This window comes from Mustelus asterias, chromosome 27 (genome assembly GCF_964213995.1).
Source record: "Mustelus asterias chromosome 27, sMusAst1.hap1.1, whole genome shotgun sequence".
Lineage (NCBI taxonomy): Eukaryota > Metazoa > Chordata > Chondrichthyes > Carcharhiniformes > Triakidae > Mustelus > Mustelus asterias.
Genome location: NC_135827.1, coordinates 41,376,233 through 41,394,957, shown reverse-complemented (window position 1 = coordinate 41,394,957; position 18,725 = coordinate 41,376,233). Strand labels below are relative to the sequence as shown.

General features: G+C 44.5%; 1 protein-coding gene across 4 annotated transcripts in view; it reads right to left on the bottom strand.

Annotated features, from left to right (window-relative positions):
- Positions 1–1,274: 1,274 nt before the first annotated feature.
- Positions 1,275–18,725, bottom strand: part of hyou1 (hypoxia up-regulated 1) — a 49,319-nt gene continuing 31,868 nt past the window's right edge. For 2 of the 4 annotated variants that reach the window (XM_078199109.1, XM_078199110.1), the window contains exons 19-25: positions 18,390–18,477; positions 14,875–14,997; positions 14,375–14,508; positions 13,814–13,898; positions 8,131–8,401; positions 5,363–5,479; positions 1,275–3,658 (exon numbers count right to left, since the gene is read on the bottom strand). In XM_078199109.1, coding sequence (XP_078055235.1) covers positions 3,600–3,658; positions 5,363–5,479; positions 8,131–8,401; positions 13,814–13,898; positions 14,375–14,508; positions 14,875–14,997; positions 18,390–18,477 — 877 coding nt within the window. In that variant the 3' untranslated portion in view covers positions 1,275–3,599. The remainder of the gene's footprint in view (positions 3,659–5,362; positions 5,480–8,130; positions 8,402–13,813; positions 13,899–14,374; positions 14,509–14,874; positions 14,998–18,389; positions 18,478–18,725) is intronic. The other 2 variants (XM_078199111.1, XM_078199112.1) reach the window with 1 other exon arrangement.

The following is an 18,725-nucleotide window of genomic DNA, read 5'->3' as shown; positions in this document are numbered from 1 at the left end:
AACAAATTCTCAAGAATTGCACCCAAGTATTTCAGAAAAACTCTATTTAAATTGCTCTGCACGGCATTTCACCAGATAAAATACAATGACAATTGACGTATCAGTCATCTTCTTTGGTTCAACTCTTGGGAACGTGGAATAAATGAATAAAGGAGGTCCTTGCAATCAGCTACGCCTTCGACCCATCCAAACATTCGATAGCTGCTCCAAATATTTTCATCATATACTTGTCTCGTGCTGGCCCTTCTGCCTCTTAAACAGTCATTAAAACTACCTCTTTTAAAAAAAAATACAATCCTCCCTTCATTTACACAAAGGTCTGTGCAGATTGTGAGCCGAGAGTTTTGGATAAGCAACTCTTGGAAAATACAGCATTTAAAACCAACTTGAATTTTGTTAACAGGAGAGATTTCCCCAATGGGGGTGCAGCTCCATTAATAATCGGAGTAACCAGCCCGGTTTTCCGGCAATAAAATCACCAGTGTCACAACTCCCTTTAAACAGAGAAACCCGGTGCCCTGGGGTGGAAGGCAGCTGACTTCCATGTTGCCAGCTTCCCCATCTCGCCTGGCGGAATTGGTTTGAAAAGCTGCAAAAATATCACCATCCACCTAGCTGAACACAAACCATTTCTATACTGAGACAATACTTTGCTACTGGACTGTGCACATGATCAAAACCTGAGAACGAACTCCAGAGCAGGGATTGAAAAGCAGAGTGAAGAGAGGTTGATGATTTAATGGGGAACAGAGAGCTAGTTATTTAGGACGGATGAGGTAGATGAGCTATGTTTAAAATACAAACAAATACCTTGTTCTCAGCCCCTCTCCAATGAGGGTTAAGATGTTTTCACATGTATAGGAAAAGAACTAAGAGCATCAGAGGAAGAGCCTATTATTCTGCAACAGTTGTGCTGAGAGTAAATACTGTTATGAAAACTATTCATTGTGTGTGGTGTTAGTGGAGATATTCATTGCCATGAAACAAGAAGATAGAATATCTTTTCTCGTTTCAGTTAAAGTTAGAAAACAATTTTCTCACATCGGAGACATTTCCTGAAGCAAAAGCAACTCCGCAGCTAAACAGCAGACACATTAAACCTGCATCAGTGTGGGTACAGCAAAGAGGGGATTCAGGTCAGACAGCTGCTTTCAATGGGGCCAGGAAGAAAAAGGGACCCAGTAAAAGTTCCAGATCAGAGAGCAGTCTCAGTTGATGCTGCTGAGCTTAGTGAGAAAATGCAGGCCCAGGACAGTTAGCCACTGACAAATTCAGAAAAATAAATCAACATTTTATTGGGGAGAGGGAACAACAGTGCAGATTAACATAACTGGTAGGGACACAGCAGAGGCTTGGCGAGTCTGGCTGGTTTATTTTAAAGGGGTTTTAAGTGCAGAAATAACCCCCAATTCAGACTGGACACTCAACATTGAGCACAAACGATTGACCAGAAACACAGAAATCTGGTCCCTTTTCACACCAACTCTCTTCATTCACTTTTACCTCAATAGCGCCAATGGCTGCTGGACCAAGCTCATTATTAGATTAGAACTTTTCTTTAAATTTAAACTTTTTGAAGTTAGACATTCAAAAAAAAAACAACCTCCAACAGCAGGGGGGAACCCACCAGGAATAATGTAACCACAATACGAATATTACTGAAGTTTCAATAATTGAAGTACAATCCAAACGACTGCAGTGATCGTGTGTGTGGCTGGCAAGATTGTTCACGGGATGTTAGGCAGATGGGTTGAAATTCATATTTTGATACTAGCTTTTGGAAATGATGTTTCCCCGAGAATTAAAACTGGAAATTCGCCCCCACTCTCTCCTCATGAACAAACTAGATGCAGTTTAAGGAGAAGACGCTCCTGAAAAAGTGGGGATGGGCAGGGCGAATTTGCCCCTTGCTCTTCAATGTCAGTTGCAAGTGGGAGTGGACATATAAATTAAATTGTCACTAAAACAAAAACGCACACACACACATTGCAGATTGCAGAGCAGAAACAGGAACTTTATGCACCGCTGCCCAAATAATAACTGCTAGTGACCAGCATGAGGCACGAATCCAGCACTGTGTATGATCGGGAGCAAAAAAAAAACCCCCAAACCCCTCTGTAGTCACATTTAATATCAAAAAGATGGCAAGTGGTTAATTATACAAGAGATAGCCAGCTCTGAAATCACAGGTCTGGCTGTCGCTATAGAGCAGCAACTTCTCAATATCACTGAGCAAACCTGCACCTTCGGGGTGCCACTGTCTGAATTCATTTTGACAAACAAAACTGAAATATACAACCACCTGGTCAGGTCATTCGAAGGGCAGTGCGTTACTACGGTGCGACACAGAACGTCACATAGGATTTGACTCTAAACCATGAAGCTTAAGCAACAAAATCACCTTGCCATCTGACACTCTTCTATTCACTCCAGCCTCTGATTTCCTGTAGGCAATTTGGGTGAAGATGTCTACTCTGCTCCCAGCCCCAGGTACAGCACCACCTGCAGTTTGCACAACTGGCTTTCTTCCACACTTCGGAGCAACTAAAACACAATGACCAAGGGCAGGTGCCCCTTAAAACGCTGGATTGATTCTCAAGCCTGGCTGCATCAAACAGGAGGGGGAGTTTGAAACACAGGGTTAGTGGGTGTTTCAGAGAAACACAAAGCTGAAGTCACAACAACTTGAAGCTCTGTCTGCCCTGTACCCACCAAGGCTGCAGTGTAGAGAGTGTTAGCAAATTCACAGAGGTGCCCATTGCCACTCTGGATTAACTTGCTGCTTTCAGTCTGTTAATGTTCTAACAGAAACCAGTGCCGCACAAGACGTGACTGATCCCATCACGGTCGTATCAGTGGATGTTCCCAGCCCCTGAAATTCATGAGGGAGGAAGACCACCACAGCCTTGTCCCTCACTGGTGGGTGCAGCATGCTTACTCAGCAGGTTGGGATGCTCTAGGTTGCAAATACAAGGCCAAGAGAAAAATAGAGGAGACTTGCTCACATTTACCTGTACACATTCTGTGCAAGCAGTGAGTGGTTGTACACTCTGAAGCAGGAGAGTCCACCATGTAATGAGATGACGTATCCCTGCTTCACAGACCTTCATTTTGTGACCTTGTCAACTTATCTTAAAGCCAGGTTTTGAACTCTAATAGGCTCCAGAACTAAATTTTGACATTCAACTTGTCTCAAGCTGACAACGTAAACCAAAATTCACCGTACTTCAATTCAGTGCATTAAGTTCATTCATAATCATTCATTTAAAAAAATAGCAACAATCAGGAGAGGGGGGGTGAAGAAACAGTGAGCAAGAACACTTTGCTTCCAAGAACTTGAAGCTTTAAAATCCCTTTGAACATCAACACCATTGCTGCAAACACTGCCTCCTGCTGGTCACAATGCAGTTTGAACTGTACTTGGTATTACAAATAAAACTTATCCGTCACAGGAAAATCCAGTTTTCTTTTTTTAAAAAAATGAAATGTACACCTCTGCTCCAATTCACGCATCATTGTTCTGCGAAATTATGGCAAATAGGTCCATTACATAAAAAGTAATGCAATATAAATAGAACTGGTGCTGGAGTCAGGAGTGGTTACAATTCATCTGGAGGGTGTTTGTCTGACTTGCTGTCCAATTTTCCTTCAGCTGTATCTGGAAGAAACAATTTCCATTCAGTGGAGGATCTCATGTAAGAAACAAAATGGCTAAACATTGATTATTTTAAAATGCTGCAGAGATTAACGAGAACAGAGCTGGAGAAGAGGGATTTGAGTTCTGTGGAGAAGTTGGGGCTGTTTTCAGAGCAGGAGAATCATAGAATCCTACAGTGCAGAAAGAGGCCATGCGGCCCATCGAGTCTGCACCAAGCACAATCCCACCCAGGCCCTATCCACATATCCCTACATATTTACCCACTAACCCCTCTAACCTATGCATCCCGGGACACTAAAGGGCAATTTAGAATGGCCAATCAACCTAGCCCGCACATCTTTGGAGAAGGTCCAGAGAGATTTCGCAGAGGTGCTGAAAATGATGATTTGATGGCAGATGGAATACAATGTGGAAAAGTGTGAAGTTAGGCACTTTGGAAGGAGGAATGGAGGCATAGACTATTTTCTAAATGGGGAAATGCTTAGGGAATTAGAAACACAAAGGGACTTGGGAGTCCTTGTTCAAGATCCTCTTAAGGTTAACGTGCAGGTTCAGTCGGCAGTTAGGAAGACAAATGCAATGTTAGCATTCATGTCGAGAGGGCGAGAACACAAGAGCAGGGATGTACTTCTGAGGCTGTATAAGGCTCTGGTCAGGGCCCATTTGGAATATTGTGAGCAGTTTTAGGCCCCGTATTTAAGGAAGGATTTGCTGGCCTTGGAAAGGGTGCAGAGGAGGTTCACAAGAACGATCCCTGGAATGAAGAGCTTGTGGTATGAGGAAGGGTTGAGGACTCTGGGTCTGTACTCGTTGGAGTTTAGAAGGATGAGGGGGAATCTTATTGAAACTTACAGAATACTGCAAGGCCTGGATAGAGTGGACACAGAGAGGATGCTTCCACTCGTAGGAAAAACTAAAACGAGAGGGCACAATCTCAGGCTAAAGGGACGATCCTTTAAAACAGACGAGGAGGAATTTCTTCAGCTAGAGAGTGGTGAATCTGTGGAACTCTTTGCCGCAGAAGGCTGAGGAGGCCAGGTCATTGAGTGTCTTTAAGACATAGATAGATAGGTTCTTGATTAATGAGATCAGGGGTTATAGGGAAAAGACAGGAGAATGGGGATGAGAAAAATATCAGCCATGATTGAATAGCAGAGCAGACTCAATGGGCCGAGTGGCCTATTTCTGCTCCTATGTCTTATGGTCTTATGAATGGTTTCGATGGAGTAAATGGGAGAAACTATTTTCAGGTGGAGGAGGGCCAGTAAATGGAGGACACAGATTTAAAGTTCATTGGACAAGGAATCAGAGAGAGATTGAGAAGTTAAGAGATTGTAGTGATCTGGATAAAGAGATATTCAATAAATACCTGAAGGGAAGAAACTTGCAGGTCTGTGGGGAATGAGCACAGGAAGAGTGGGATTAATTGGGTTGCTCTCTCAAAGAGCTGGCACAGGTACAATGGGCCAAATGGTCTCCTTGTGTGGTTTATGGTACAAATCGCTACTGCAGAAAACAGTGAAGACTTGTTTCCACAAATGCAGAGAGGACATTTCAAGTGGAGACTTTGTATGGTGTTTACTTCCAAAGCCAAATGTTTAATCAATATTGTCCTTTATCCCTCGCAGCAACACAAGCTGTCCAGAAGGACAGTTTCAGGCAGCACAGATTTGCAAATTCTCAAACACGCACACTGATCCTCACCTTTACTAGATTCTATCACCACTGGATCTGCTAACTTAACCTCATCATCCTCAGAGTTGCTTTCAACCTCATTCACTGTAGGTGGAGCCTCTCCAGGTTTCACCTCTTCCGTATTCTCTGTTGGGGAGGAAATAATCCCGTTAGTGACTCACCATTCCACAGCAGGACAAGCAGTGTATATTTCACATCAAAAATCAAACTCCAGCGCATTTCTCGCACATTCCCCCACCCAACTCCTCTCCTGAAGGTGCTGGCTTTCACTGGGGTACAGGATCCCCCTCCTCCTGAAGGTCCTGACTCTCACTGGGGTACGGGACCCCTCCTCTCCTGAAGGTGCTGACTCTCACTGGGGTACGGGGGTCCCCACTGGTATATACCAGTGATAAGGAAGGACTGTAGAAAAAGAGATAATCTGCCATGGATATCTAAGGAAATAAAGGAGGGTATCAAATTGAAAGAAAATGCATACAAAGTGGCAAAGATTAGTGGGAACCTAGAGGATTGGGAAATCTTTAAAGGTCAGCAGAAAGCCACGAAAAAAGCTATAAAGAAAGGTAAGGTGGATTACGAGAGTAAACTAGCTCAGAATATAAGAGATAGCAAAAATTCCTACAAATATATAGAACGAAAAAGAGTGGCTAAAGTAAACATTGATCTTTTAGAAGACAAGGGGGATGTAATAACTGGAAATGAGAAAATGGCTGCGGCATTGAACAGGTATTTTGTGTCGGTCTTCACAGTGGAAGACACAAGTAACATGCCAAAAATTGATGACAGGAAGGCTATGGCAGGTGAGGACCTAGAAACTATTATCACGAAAGAGGTAGTGTTGGGCAAGTTAATGGGGCTAAAGGTAGACAAGTCTCCTGGTCCTGAAGGAATGCATCCCAGGGTACTAAAAGAGATGGCGGGAGAAATAAAAAATGCACTAGTGGTAATTTACCAAAGTTCGCTGGACTCTGGGGTGGTTTCCGCAGATTGGAAAACAGCAAATGTGACGCCACTGTTTAAAACAGGAGGTAGACAAAAGGCAGGTAACTATAGGCCGGTTAGCTTAACTTCTGTAGTAGGGAAAATGCTTGAATCTATCGTCAAGGAAGAAATAGCAAGACATCTGGATATAAATTGTCCCATTGGGAGACGCAGCATGGGTTCATGAAGGGCAGCTCATGTTTGACTAATTTGGTGGAATTCTTTGAGAACATTACATGTGCAGTGGACAATGGGGAACCTGTGGGTGTGGTGTATCTGGATTTCCAGAAGGTATTTGACAAGGTGCCGCACCAAAGACTGCTACATAAGATAAAGGTGCAGTGTTACGGGTAATGTATTAGCATGGATAGAGGATTGGTTAACTAACAGAAAGCAAAGAGTGGGGGTCGATTGGGTGTTTTTCTGGTTGGCAATCAATCAGTGACTAGTGGCGTGCCTCAGGGATCAGCGTTGGGACTGCAATTGTTTAAGATTTACATAGATGATTTGGAGTTGGAGACCAAGTGTAGTGTGCCAAAATTTGCAGATGACACTAAGATGAGTGGCAGAGCAAAGTGTGCAGAGGACGCTGAAAGTCTGCAAAGGGATACAGATAGTCTAAGTGAGTGGGCGAGGGTCTGGCAGATGGAGTACAATGTTGGTAAATGTCAGGTCATCCATGTTGGTTGGAATAACAAAATGGAATATTATTTAAATGGTAAAAAATTGCAGCATGCTGCTGTGCAGAGGGACCTGGGCATCCTTGTGCAAGAAACACAATGAGTTGGTTTGCAGGTGCAGCAGGTAATTAAGGCGGTAAGTGGAATTGTGTCTTTCATTGCTAGAAGAATGGAGTTTAAAAACAGTGAGGTTATGTTGCAGCTGTATAAGGTGCTGGTGAGGCCACACCTGGAGTAGTGTGTACAGTTTTGGTTTCCTTACTTGAGAAAGGATATACTGGCACTGGAGGGGGTGCAGAGGAGATTCACTAGTTGATTCCGGAGTTGAGAGGGTTGGCTTATAAGGAGCGACTGAGTAGACTGGGGCTATACTCATTGGAATTCTGAAGAAAGTGGGGAGATCTTATAAAAACATACAAGATTATGAAGGGAATAGATAAGATGGAAGCAGGGAAGTTGTTTCCACTGGCAAGTGAAACTAGAACTAGGGGGCATAGCCTCAAAATAAGGGGAAGCAGATTTAGGACTGAGTTGAGGAGGAACCTCTTCACACAAAGGGTTGTGAATCGGTGGAATTTCCTGCCCAGTGAAGCAGTTGAGGCTACCTCATTGTTTTTAAGGTAAGGATAGATAAATCTTTGAATAGTAAAGGAATTAAGGGCTATGGTGAGTGGGCGGGTAAGTGGAACTGAATCCACGAAAAGATCAGCCATGATTTTATTGAATGGTGGAGCAGGCTCGAGGGACCAGATGGCCTACTCCTGGTTCCTAGTTCTTATGTTATGTTCTCCTCTCCTGAAGGTGCTGACTCTCACTGGGGTACAGGGTCCCCTCCTCTCCTGAAGGTGCTGACTCTCTACTGGGGTACAAGGTCCCCTTCTCTCCTGAAGGTGCTGACTCTCACTGGGGTACAGGGTCCCCCTCCTCTCCTGAAGGTGCTGATTCACTTTGACACAAGCCCTTTTGTGCCTCCTGAATTAATGAGGCTATAGATGTGTTATAAACGTCCCTCCCCATGGAGACCTCAGTCCTGCCAGAAACTGCAATTCCTAATCCTAACCCTCAGTTATATCTGTGGCAAAAGTGTCCACTCCTCTTACTTGGCAAAGAGCTCACCTGTATCTCCCTCTGTGTTTTTCTCAGGTAATATAACATTCTCCCCGTCAGCAGCTGTCGTGTTCTTATCCTCCATCGTTGTATTTTTCACTTCCTGTGTTGTGTTCTTTTCCTTCCGAGGCTTGGGTTTGGCAAATTTTGCTTTGTTGAGTAAATATTTGACTTCTCGATCCAGGAGCGCGAGCTTTGCCTCAATGTCCTTAGAGAGTAGGACGGGTTTCTGCGTGGATGGCAATTTATTCTGCGCCTTCACGGTCTCATTTTTCCATGTCTGAAATACAAGTTAAATACAACTTAACGGCAGAATGTTCCTGGGACTGGTGTAGTCAGTGGCCCCTCCTGGGTACTGCACTGCCACAGCTACTCACTCCCCAGCCCTCCGCCCACCCTCACACTGGGGTACGGCTTCAAATCCAGTCCATTCTGATATCTCACACTGAAACACAGCTCCAGGTGACAAAGAGTGCCTCAACCTGCTGGTTATTCCTTTTGCCTGAACAGACAGCAAAGTGATGGCGGGCAATCAAATCTGGCCTGCACCCACTTCCTCACCCAAAACCCAGGCTACCAAACATCAATACGAACCAAAGGTCAGGGTGACTTTTGCAGGGTGATGTGGCATGGTGGCACAGTGATTAGCACTGCTGTTTCACAGCGCCAGGGACCCGGGTTCAATTCCCACCTCAGGTGACTGCGTGGAGTTTGTATGTTCTCTCCGTGGGTTTCCTCCAGGTGCTCCGGTTCCCTCCCACACTCCGAAGATGTGCAGGTTAGGTTGATTGGGCATGGTAAATTGCCCCTTAGTGCCAGGAGGACTGGCGGATTAATGCGTGGGAGTACAGGGATAGGGCCTAGGTGGGATTGTTGTTGGTGCAGCCTTGATGGGCTGAATGGCCTCCTTCTGCACTGTCGGGCTTGTATGATTTTATGACTTCCCACCTCCCCCACAACACAGGTTTATTGCAGCCCATCCCCATCATCCAGATTCAATTCTGTCACATACTGGACAACGAATTTACTCACCTGGCCATGAGTTTGGGGGGGGGGGGGGGGGCGGGGGGGGGGCGGTGTTCAACATTCCTTCATTTCCAACCAGATTATTTAGCACAATTTAATCTCTTGGCATCAGAGACAGGTGCAGGAGTAGATCAGGCAGCTCCACGAGCCTGTTCCACCATCAATAAGGCTGAGATGGGGAGAATGTTTTTCAGAGGATGGGAATCTTTGGAATTTTTTTTTTAAAAACAGGGTCAGATGATGTTGAGCCATTGAGTAAAGTGATGGATAGATTTTTACCTAGCAATTTCTATCTCAGCTACAACATCATTTGCCAATTTGCCCTACATATGAACATACAAATTAGGAGTTGGATACTTGACCTGCTCCACCTATCAATAAAGATCACGGCGGGTCTAATTTTAACCTGAACTTTACATCCCTGCCTATCCAATAACCTTTCATTCCCTTGCTTATCAAGAACCCACCTACCTGTCTCAAAAATATTCATGACTCTGCTTCCACTGCCTTGAGGAAGAGTTCCAGTTCAACCCTCAAAACAATTCTCCATCTCTGTCCAAAATGGGCGACTGCTTATTTTCAAACCGTGCTCCTAGTTCTAGAGTCTCCCACAAGAGGAAATATCCTCTCCACATCCACCGTCAATATCCCTCAAGCTCTTAAAGGCTTCAATCATTATCAGCAGCTGCTAGGTTCTTGCCCTCCTCTGTTGTATTTTTCACTTCTTGTGCTCCAGCAGATACAAGCACAGCCTGTCCAACCTTCCCCCATACGATAACTCACACAATCCAGGTTTTAATTTTGTACCGCTTCCAACATATTTACATCTTTCCTTAAATAAGGAGACCAATACTGTACACAGTACTCCAGACGTGGTCTCACCAATGTCCAGTACAACTGAAGCATAACCTCCCCACTTCAGTAATCAATTCCTATCACAATAAACAATAACATTCTATTAGCTTTTCTAATTACTTGCTGCACCTACATACTAGCCTTTTGTAATTCATACATTCAGACACCCAGATCCCTCTGCATCTCAGAGCTCCGCAATCTCTTACCACTCAGATAAGAAGCTTTTAAAAACATTTTCCTGCCTGGATGGACAATTTCACATTTTCCCACATTTTGCTCCATTTGCCAGAGTTTTGCCCACTCATTTATCCTATTTTCTTGATTTGTTGATTATGCCAGAATTTATTGCCCATCCTTAGTTGCCCTAGAGAAGGTGGTGGTGAGCTGTTTTCTTGAACCACTGCAGTCTATATGGTGCAGGTACTCCCATAGTGCTGTTAGGGAGGGAGTTCCAGGATTTTGACCCAGCGAAGGAACGGTGATATTTTCCTAAGTCAAGGTGGTGAGTGACTTGGAGGGGAACTTCCAGGAGGTGGTGTTCTCAGATATCTGCTGCCCTTGTCCTTCACGGCAGTGGCTGTCGTGGGCTTGGAAGCCTTGCTAAGTTCCTCCAGTGCATCTTGTAGATGGTACACACTGCTGCTACTGTGCATCGGTGGTGCAAGCAGTGAATGCTTGTGGAAGGGATGCCAATCAAGTGGGCTGCTTTGTCCTGGATGGGACAAGCTTCGAATGTTGTTGGAGCTGCACCCATCCAGGCAAGTGAGGAGTATTCCATCACACTCCTGATTTGCACCTTATAAATGGTGGACAAGCTTTGGGGAGTCAGCAGACGAGTTGCTCACTGCAGGATTCCTAATCTTTGACCTGCTCTTGTAGCCACTGTATTTATATGGCTGGTCCAGTTGAGTTCCTGGTCAATGGTAACCCCCAGGATGTTGATAGTGGGGATTCAGCAATGGTAATGCCTTTGAACGTCAAGGGTGATGGTCAAGATTGTTGGAGATGGTCATTTCCTGGCACTTATGTGGCACAAATGTTATTTGCCACTTGTCACCCCAAGTGGGGGATTTTGTCCAGGTCTTGTTGCTTTTGGACATGGACTGCTTCAGTATCTGAGGAGTCTTTATATTTCTTGACATCTTTCTCTAATACTGTAACATTTCGTTCCTTATCAATCTTTTGGTTACTTCTTTTTGTTCTTTAATATCTAAATTTGCAATTATCTGCTTTTTCTTTAAGTGTGATGCTATCTCTAATTTTTTTTAGTTAACGGGTCCTCCTGTCGGAAATTTCTCTTTTTTGTTGGGGTGTATCTATTTTTAAAATTTCCATAAATATCTGCCACTGACCTCTAATGATCTACCCCTTAACCGAATTTGCCAGTTCATTTTATCTAGCTCTGCTTCATTCCCACATAACTGTCCTTATTTATATTTAAAAGACAAGTCTTGGACCCACTCTTCTCTCCTTCAAACGGAAGGTAAAATTCAGTCTATTATGATTGCTGCTACCGAGGGACCCCTCCACTATGAAGTCATTAATTCATCCCATCTTGTTCCACAATACCAGGTCTGGTATAGTCCACTCCTTAATTGGTGCCAGAACGTTCCTTCTTGTTCGAAGGAACTATCCCAACAGCATTGCGAATTCCTCATCAAGATTACCTTTGCCTACCTGATTTTCTGAGTCTACATGCAAATTAAAATCCCCCTTGATTACTGCCATACCTTTCTGACAAGTTCCCATTACTTAATCCTTTATACATTATCCTACCAAATGGTTACTGTTCATAACCTGAACACCACTCCCACAAGTGACTTCTTGCTTTTATCATTTCGCATCTCTACCCAAACCATTTCTACATCCTGGATTCTTGAGCTTGGGTCATTCCTCTCCAATGTGCTAACAACATATTTAACAGAACCTCCCCTCCCTCCACCTTTTCCTCACTTCCTGTCCTTCCTAAATGTCACATACCCTTCAATATACAGGTCCCAGTCCAGGTCATAAAGCAGTTGTTTCTGTAAAGTACTTACTTATTCCTATTTGTGCTCTCAGTTCATCTGTTTGGTTTTGAATGAAACATATAATCAAATATAGAGCTTTTAGTTTTCTTCCATTATTATGTTTGTAACCTTTAAATTTACTCTTGGATTTGTATTCCATAGTCTCTACCCATCCCGCTAAGGGCTGTCTACCATTCCCCACGTTAATATCTTTCCTTCCTGTCCTTTCTCTCCTCTTTGATTTACCACATCTTTCCAAATTTGATCCTTGCCCCCATTATCTCTACTTGCCTAGTTTGTGCTTTGCACCAGGTGAAAACCATCCCAGTGGCACAGCTCCCACTTTCCCCAGTACTGGTGCCAGTGCCCCAGAAACTGGAACCCGATCCCACACCAATCTCTGAGCCACATATTCATCTCTCTAATTTTATGTGCCATGTGCCAATTCGCATGTGGCTCAGGTAATAATCCAGAGATTACTTTGAGGTTCTGCATTCTAATTTAGTGCCTAGCTTCTCATACTCTATGTAGGACCTCTTTCCTAGTTTTACCTATGTTGCTGGTAACTATATAGATTCATAGAATCCCTACAGTGCAGAAGGAGGCCATTCGGCCCATCGTGTCTGCACCAACCACAATCCCACCCAGGCCCTTTCCCTGTAACCTCACGTATTTACTCTGCTAACCCCCTGACACTAGGGTCAATTTAGCACGGCCAATCAACCTAACCCGCACATCTTTGGAATGTGGGAGGAAACCGGAGCACCTGGAGGAAACCCACACAGACACGGGGAGAATGTGCAAACTCCACACAGTGATCCAAGGCCGAAATTGAACTCGGGTCCCTGATGCCGTGAAACAGCAGTGCTAACCACTGTGCCACCTTGCCATCCCCATAGAACACAACCACTGGATCCTCCCCCTCCCACTGCAAGTTCCTGTCCAGCGTGGAGCAATGTCCCGAACCTGGCATTGGACAGGCAACAGAGTGTCTGGATCTTACTCTCTGCTGCAGTGAAAAGTGCCAATCCCCCTCAGTATCCTGTTCCTTACTACCACTACATTCTTATGTGCTCCCCCCACTGAATGGATTCCTGTACCACAGTGCCATAGTCAGTCAATTCATCCATCCTGCAGCCCCACTCACCCAAACAAGCTAAGAAAGTTCAAACCTGTTGGATAACTGCAAAGGCCGAGACTCCTGCACTCTGGGTCCAGTTACCTGACTCAGTTGTAGCTACAGCCTCCTCTCCTGACCACGAACCCAATTCGGAACACTACCCCATATGGTTTGATTACCTTAGTGTCCAAACATCTAACAATCAACATAATCAACAGCTAAGGCTTCACAGTTCTCTGGAGGAGAGAATCCCAAAGATTCAGAGATTCTGACTGAAGAAAGGTCTCTCTTCTCAGTCTTAAACGTTGATTTCTTATCCCGAGACTCTGATCCCCAGTTCGAGACTCACCAACTCCCCCAGCTTTAACCCGCCAAGCCCCGCTCAAAGGCAGGGAGGCCAAAATTGCACAAGTTCTCCTTGGAATTCCAGACAAGGCCCACTGAAAAACCAGATTCAGACTCCGAGGCTGCAAAACCGCAATTCTGGGACTCTGCAGGCAATATCTCTCTAAATAAAAGATGAGGAACTGAACAAAAACTCAATCCCCTGCCTAAAATTATTGCTCTTTATCCCACATGCTGGATAAAGATAGGATAAAGTACAAAATACTTTTTTTACCCCAAAATTCAAGTCAGTTTAATCGCTTTGTCTTTAGCACTGGTTGGGTTCTGTTGTACTTACAGTTGTCTCTGTGATGACCTTTTCCAGTGTGTTTAACTCCACCTCTGTGAAAATCTGCTCAGCTTCTGGTATGAGTCGCGCCCCTCTAAAGTCACAAAGATAACAGAGTAAGAAACCTTAAACAGAGAAAACCTTTGAGCCACCTGCTCCCATTTGTGCACAAAGCTAAGTTTGCTTACTCCAAACGCAACCGTTTAGATTCTAGGCTTTATTCAAGGAGTAACTGAGCATCAATGTTTCTGTCCAACTCGGTCTGTGTCAAGCAAGTCTACATCAGCCAGTATGACAACAGTGGGGTCGTGATAAATAAACCAGGGATCCTCTTCACTTCCTGGGTGACCCCAAATGAAGATAGAAATGGACCAAGTTACAATTGACTCCCCAACCTGACTTAATGATGGAATAGGTTATTAATGGTGATATGTTGAGGTAGGTCTGGAGGATACCAATGCCCATGGAACCAGCCCTTTCCAAATCTTTGCCATTGTCTACTGAACCAACTGCTTAAAGAGTAGTAAAAATCCTTTGCCCAGGATTGCTTCCCTTCACCAGGGGACTTACTTGAGGAAGATGGTAGAATGATTGAGCATGCTGTCCAGTGCAGCCAGGCGGTCTGGCCACTTCCTCCTCTCTTCAACTTTGAAGAAGAGTTCCTTGCACATCTTCCGTAGCTCAGAGAGTTTTGCTTTTAGTTCCTAAGCACACAAAGGTACAAATCACTGCCAAAACCCCAACATGCATAAAACACAAAATAGAATGGTCTCAGTGTTTGGTTCCTGTAGCAAGACTCTGTTGCACATAGTGGCAATATTAAACTACAAACTTATCAAAGTTGCAGCTGAGACTCAAGATGTCAGTATCAGCGATATCACCAACCTGTTGGACTAAGCAAGGCACTACGTAATTCACCCCGTCCTGGTATCAGTTTTATATAAGCTCAGATTTAAGTTCTAGCCCCACACTGGTCCCATTTGTTTTCTGTACAGTACGGATAGATGTATAATTTGTCAATTTTCACCAGTTATCCCCAGGATCAGAATAAAAAGAGCAGCGAAATAAACCTGTGTGACGGCAGCAAATCCATCCTCATCTAACCAGTTTGAGACCTCGCTGAGTTTTGTAGAGATCTGGTCCCGTTCTTCTTCTGTCGAGACTGCCTGATACTCATCCTGGTACAGCTTGTCCTGGGGAACAGTAACAAAGGTGAACATTTGCAGGTTTAGAAAGCAAATCCAGACACAGAACAACATTAAACTTAAAAATAGGAATGGCCTCCTGCTATTCCCCCTCTGCTCAAAAGGTCAGAGCTAGCTCAGAACTCCTCCATGCAGAAATACAGCAGTTCAGAGAAGGTGGAGGGATTGCCTTATGGAGGAAAGGTTAAACTTGTTGGGACTCTACCCATTTGGGATTTAGAAGAATGAGAGGTGATCTCATTGAAACATATAGGATTCTTAAGGGGCTCGACAGGGTAAATGCTGAGAGGATGTTTCCCCTCACGAGAGTCTTGAACCAGAGTGCACAGTCTCAGAATAAAGTAGCATCAATTTAAGACTGAAATAGAAGAACAAAAGAACAAAGAATAAAAGAACAAAGAAAATTACAGCACAGGAACAGGCCCTTTGGCCCTCCAGGCCTGCACTGACCATGCTGCCCAACTGAACTAAAACCCCCTACGCTTCATAGAACATAGAACATTACAGCGCAGAACAGGCCCTTCGGCCCACGATGTTGCACCGACCAGTTAAAAAAAAAACTGTGACCCTCCAACCTAAACCAATTTCTTTTCGTCCATGAACCTATCTACGGATCTCTTAAACGCCCCCAAACTAGGCGCATTTACAACTGATGCTGGCAGGGCATTCCAATCCCTCACCACCCTCTGGGTAAAGAACCTACCCCTGACATCGGTTCTATAACTACCCCCCCTCAATTTAAAGCCATGCCCCCTCGTGCTGGATTTCTCCATCAGAGGAAAAAGGCTATCACTATCCACCCTATCTAAACCTCTAATCATCTTATATGTTTCAATAAGATCCCCTCTTAGCCGCCGCCTTTCCAGCGAAAACAATCCCAAATCCCTCAGCCTCTCCTCATAGGATCTCCCCTCCATACCAGGCAACATCCTGGTAAACCTCCTCTGCACCCTCTCCAAAGCCTCCACATCCTTCCTGTAATGTGGGGACCAGAACTGCACACAGTACTCCAAGTGCGGCCGCACCAGAGTTGTGTACAGTTGCAACATAACGCTACGACTCCTAAATTCAATCCCCCTACCAATAAACGCCAAGACACCATATGCCTTCTTAACAACCTTATCTACTTGATTCCCAACTTTCAGGGATCTATGCACACATACACCTAGATCCCTCTGCTCCTCCACACTATTCAAAGTCCTCCCGTTAGCCCTATACTCAACACATCTGTTATTCCTACCAAAGTGAATTACCTCACACTTCTCCGCATTAAACTCCATCCGCCACCTCTCGGCCCAACTTTGCAACCTGTCTAAGTCTTCCTGCAAACTACGACACCCTTCCTCACTGTCTACCACACCACCGACTTTGGTGTCATCAGCAAATTTGCTAATCCACCCAACTATACCCTCATCCAGATCATTAATAAATATTACAAACAGCAGTGGCCCCAAAACAGATCCCTGAGGTACACCACTTGTAACCGCACTCCATGATGAATATTTACTATCAACCACCACCCTCTGTTTCCTATCCGCTAGCCAATTCCTGATCCAATTTCCTAGATCACCCCCAATCCCATACATCTGCATTTTCTGCAGAAGCCTACCATGGTGAACCTTATCAAACGCCTTACTAAAATCCGGGGACCATATCCCCTCTATTCCCATCTCATTACTAAAATCCGGGGACCATATCCCCTCTATTCCCATCTCATTCATGTACTTGTCAAGACGCCCCTTAAAAGTCACTACTGTATCCGCTTCCACTACCTCCCCCGGCAATGAGTTCCAGGCACCCACCACTCTGTAAAAATTCTGCCTTGTACATCTCTTTTAAAACTTGCCCCTCGCACCTTAAACCTATGCCCCCTAGTAATTGGCTCTTCCACCCTGGGAAAAAGCTTCTGACTATCCACTCTGTCCATGCCTCTCATTCTTGTAGACTTCTATCAGGTCTCCCCTCAACCTCCGTCGCTCCAGTGAGAACAAACCAAGTTTCTCCAACCTCTCCTCATAGCTAATGCCCTCCATACCAGGCAACATTCTGGTAAATCTTTTCTGTACCCTCCACATCTTTCTGGTAGTGTGGCGACCAGAATTGAACACTATATTCCAAGTGTGGCCTAACTAACCTTCTATAAAGCTGCAACATGACTTGCCAATTTTTAAACTCAATGCCCCGGCCAATGAAGGCAAGCGTGCCGTTTGCCTTCTTGATAACATATGAATATGAAACTGATTTACAAAAGTCTAACTGCCATACTTACACAACAGTGACCACAGGATATCAGTTAACATGACTGTGAGAATATAGTTACCAATTTTCTTTACCAGCAAGGTCTCAAATTACACATCCTCTTTCAACACAAGCTGATCCAACTGTTGCAGTTACATAAGGAGTATTGGTTATAAAAGGTACACATTGAAACACAATAAATAAGTTCGCACTCCAGCCTTTATTCTTAACTAAACTGTCCCTCACAACTGCTAATAAATATACTCGGAAGACAAGTATCAAACATTCATTAAAAATCCTTTAGAAAGGGAAAAGCATTTGTTTTAGCAGCATGTAAACCTGTGATCTACACTGCTACAGTTTTAAAATGCATCCCTACTCAGCTACAGCCAGCAGGGAAAATACTCAGCCGAGGTGCAGGGAAAAACACTCTTTAAAGGATCAGCAAAGCTCCCTGGATCCCCGTGACATACTATGGAAAATATAGGTTTCTGCAGTGGTCATTACACAAGACCATGGGGTAAACGTGGCCTTGGATACTCTATGTGGCCCCGGTCTTACGATAAAACTGCAGCGAACTCTGTTGCATGCAGGCACTGGGGTCTATTCCAGGACATCACTCAATGATCCCAATGTCCTTCTCAAATCACGCTCCAGAACAGTCACGTTTACAAACACTTTGGGTAGGAGCAAGCCACCATATGTTTCGCGGTGGTGCAGGCAGCTCGCCATTGGTTAGATCTTCTGATCCTGCTGTTGAATGCGCAACTCGCCACCAGGAACCCTGGGGTGTGTGTGCACGCGCGCAGCTTCATTATGAATGGCAGGAGAATTCTGGCCTGTGCTTAGCAGTAGAGTTGCTGCATTCCAGAAGAAGGGGCTTAGAGCTCCGAAAGCTTGTGTGGCTTTTGCTACCAAATAAACCTGTTGGACTTTAACCTGGTGTTGTTAAACTTCTTACTGCATTCCAGGACTGCAGAGCATACTCTAACAAACCTGATAAACAGCCTCTCGACAAAGCTGCTGAGTTGGGAATCGATGCCCTGTGCTACTGCTGGTCAATGGTCAGTTATTTAAAAGAGATTGTGTGTGTATATCAGGCTCAGTAATTAGTCAGGGTAACGAGTGATGGAATGGCTTACCTGTGTTTCAAAGATGAAAGCTTCCAGGGAATTGGCCATCTTTTCATGCTCGTGCTTTTGGAGATCCCGATCTGTAAGGTCCTGAAGCCTAGATGCAAACACAGGAAATCAGCGAGGGTTAAAATGGCTGCATTGGGTTACCATATACCTGTAATTGTGACAGGGTAACAATCTGACAGGTTACAGCAGGATCCATTAAAGCCCCAGTCCCTGGTACAGGAATCCAATTGCTCTTGGAATAATTCCAATGTTTGAGTCTAACCAGGAAAATCACTGAAAATATCTGTTTACAGTTATGGATTATCTTTTCATTAATCTCCATATTTTCTGGGTTTC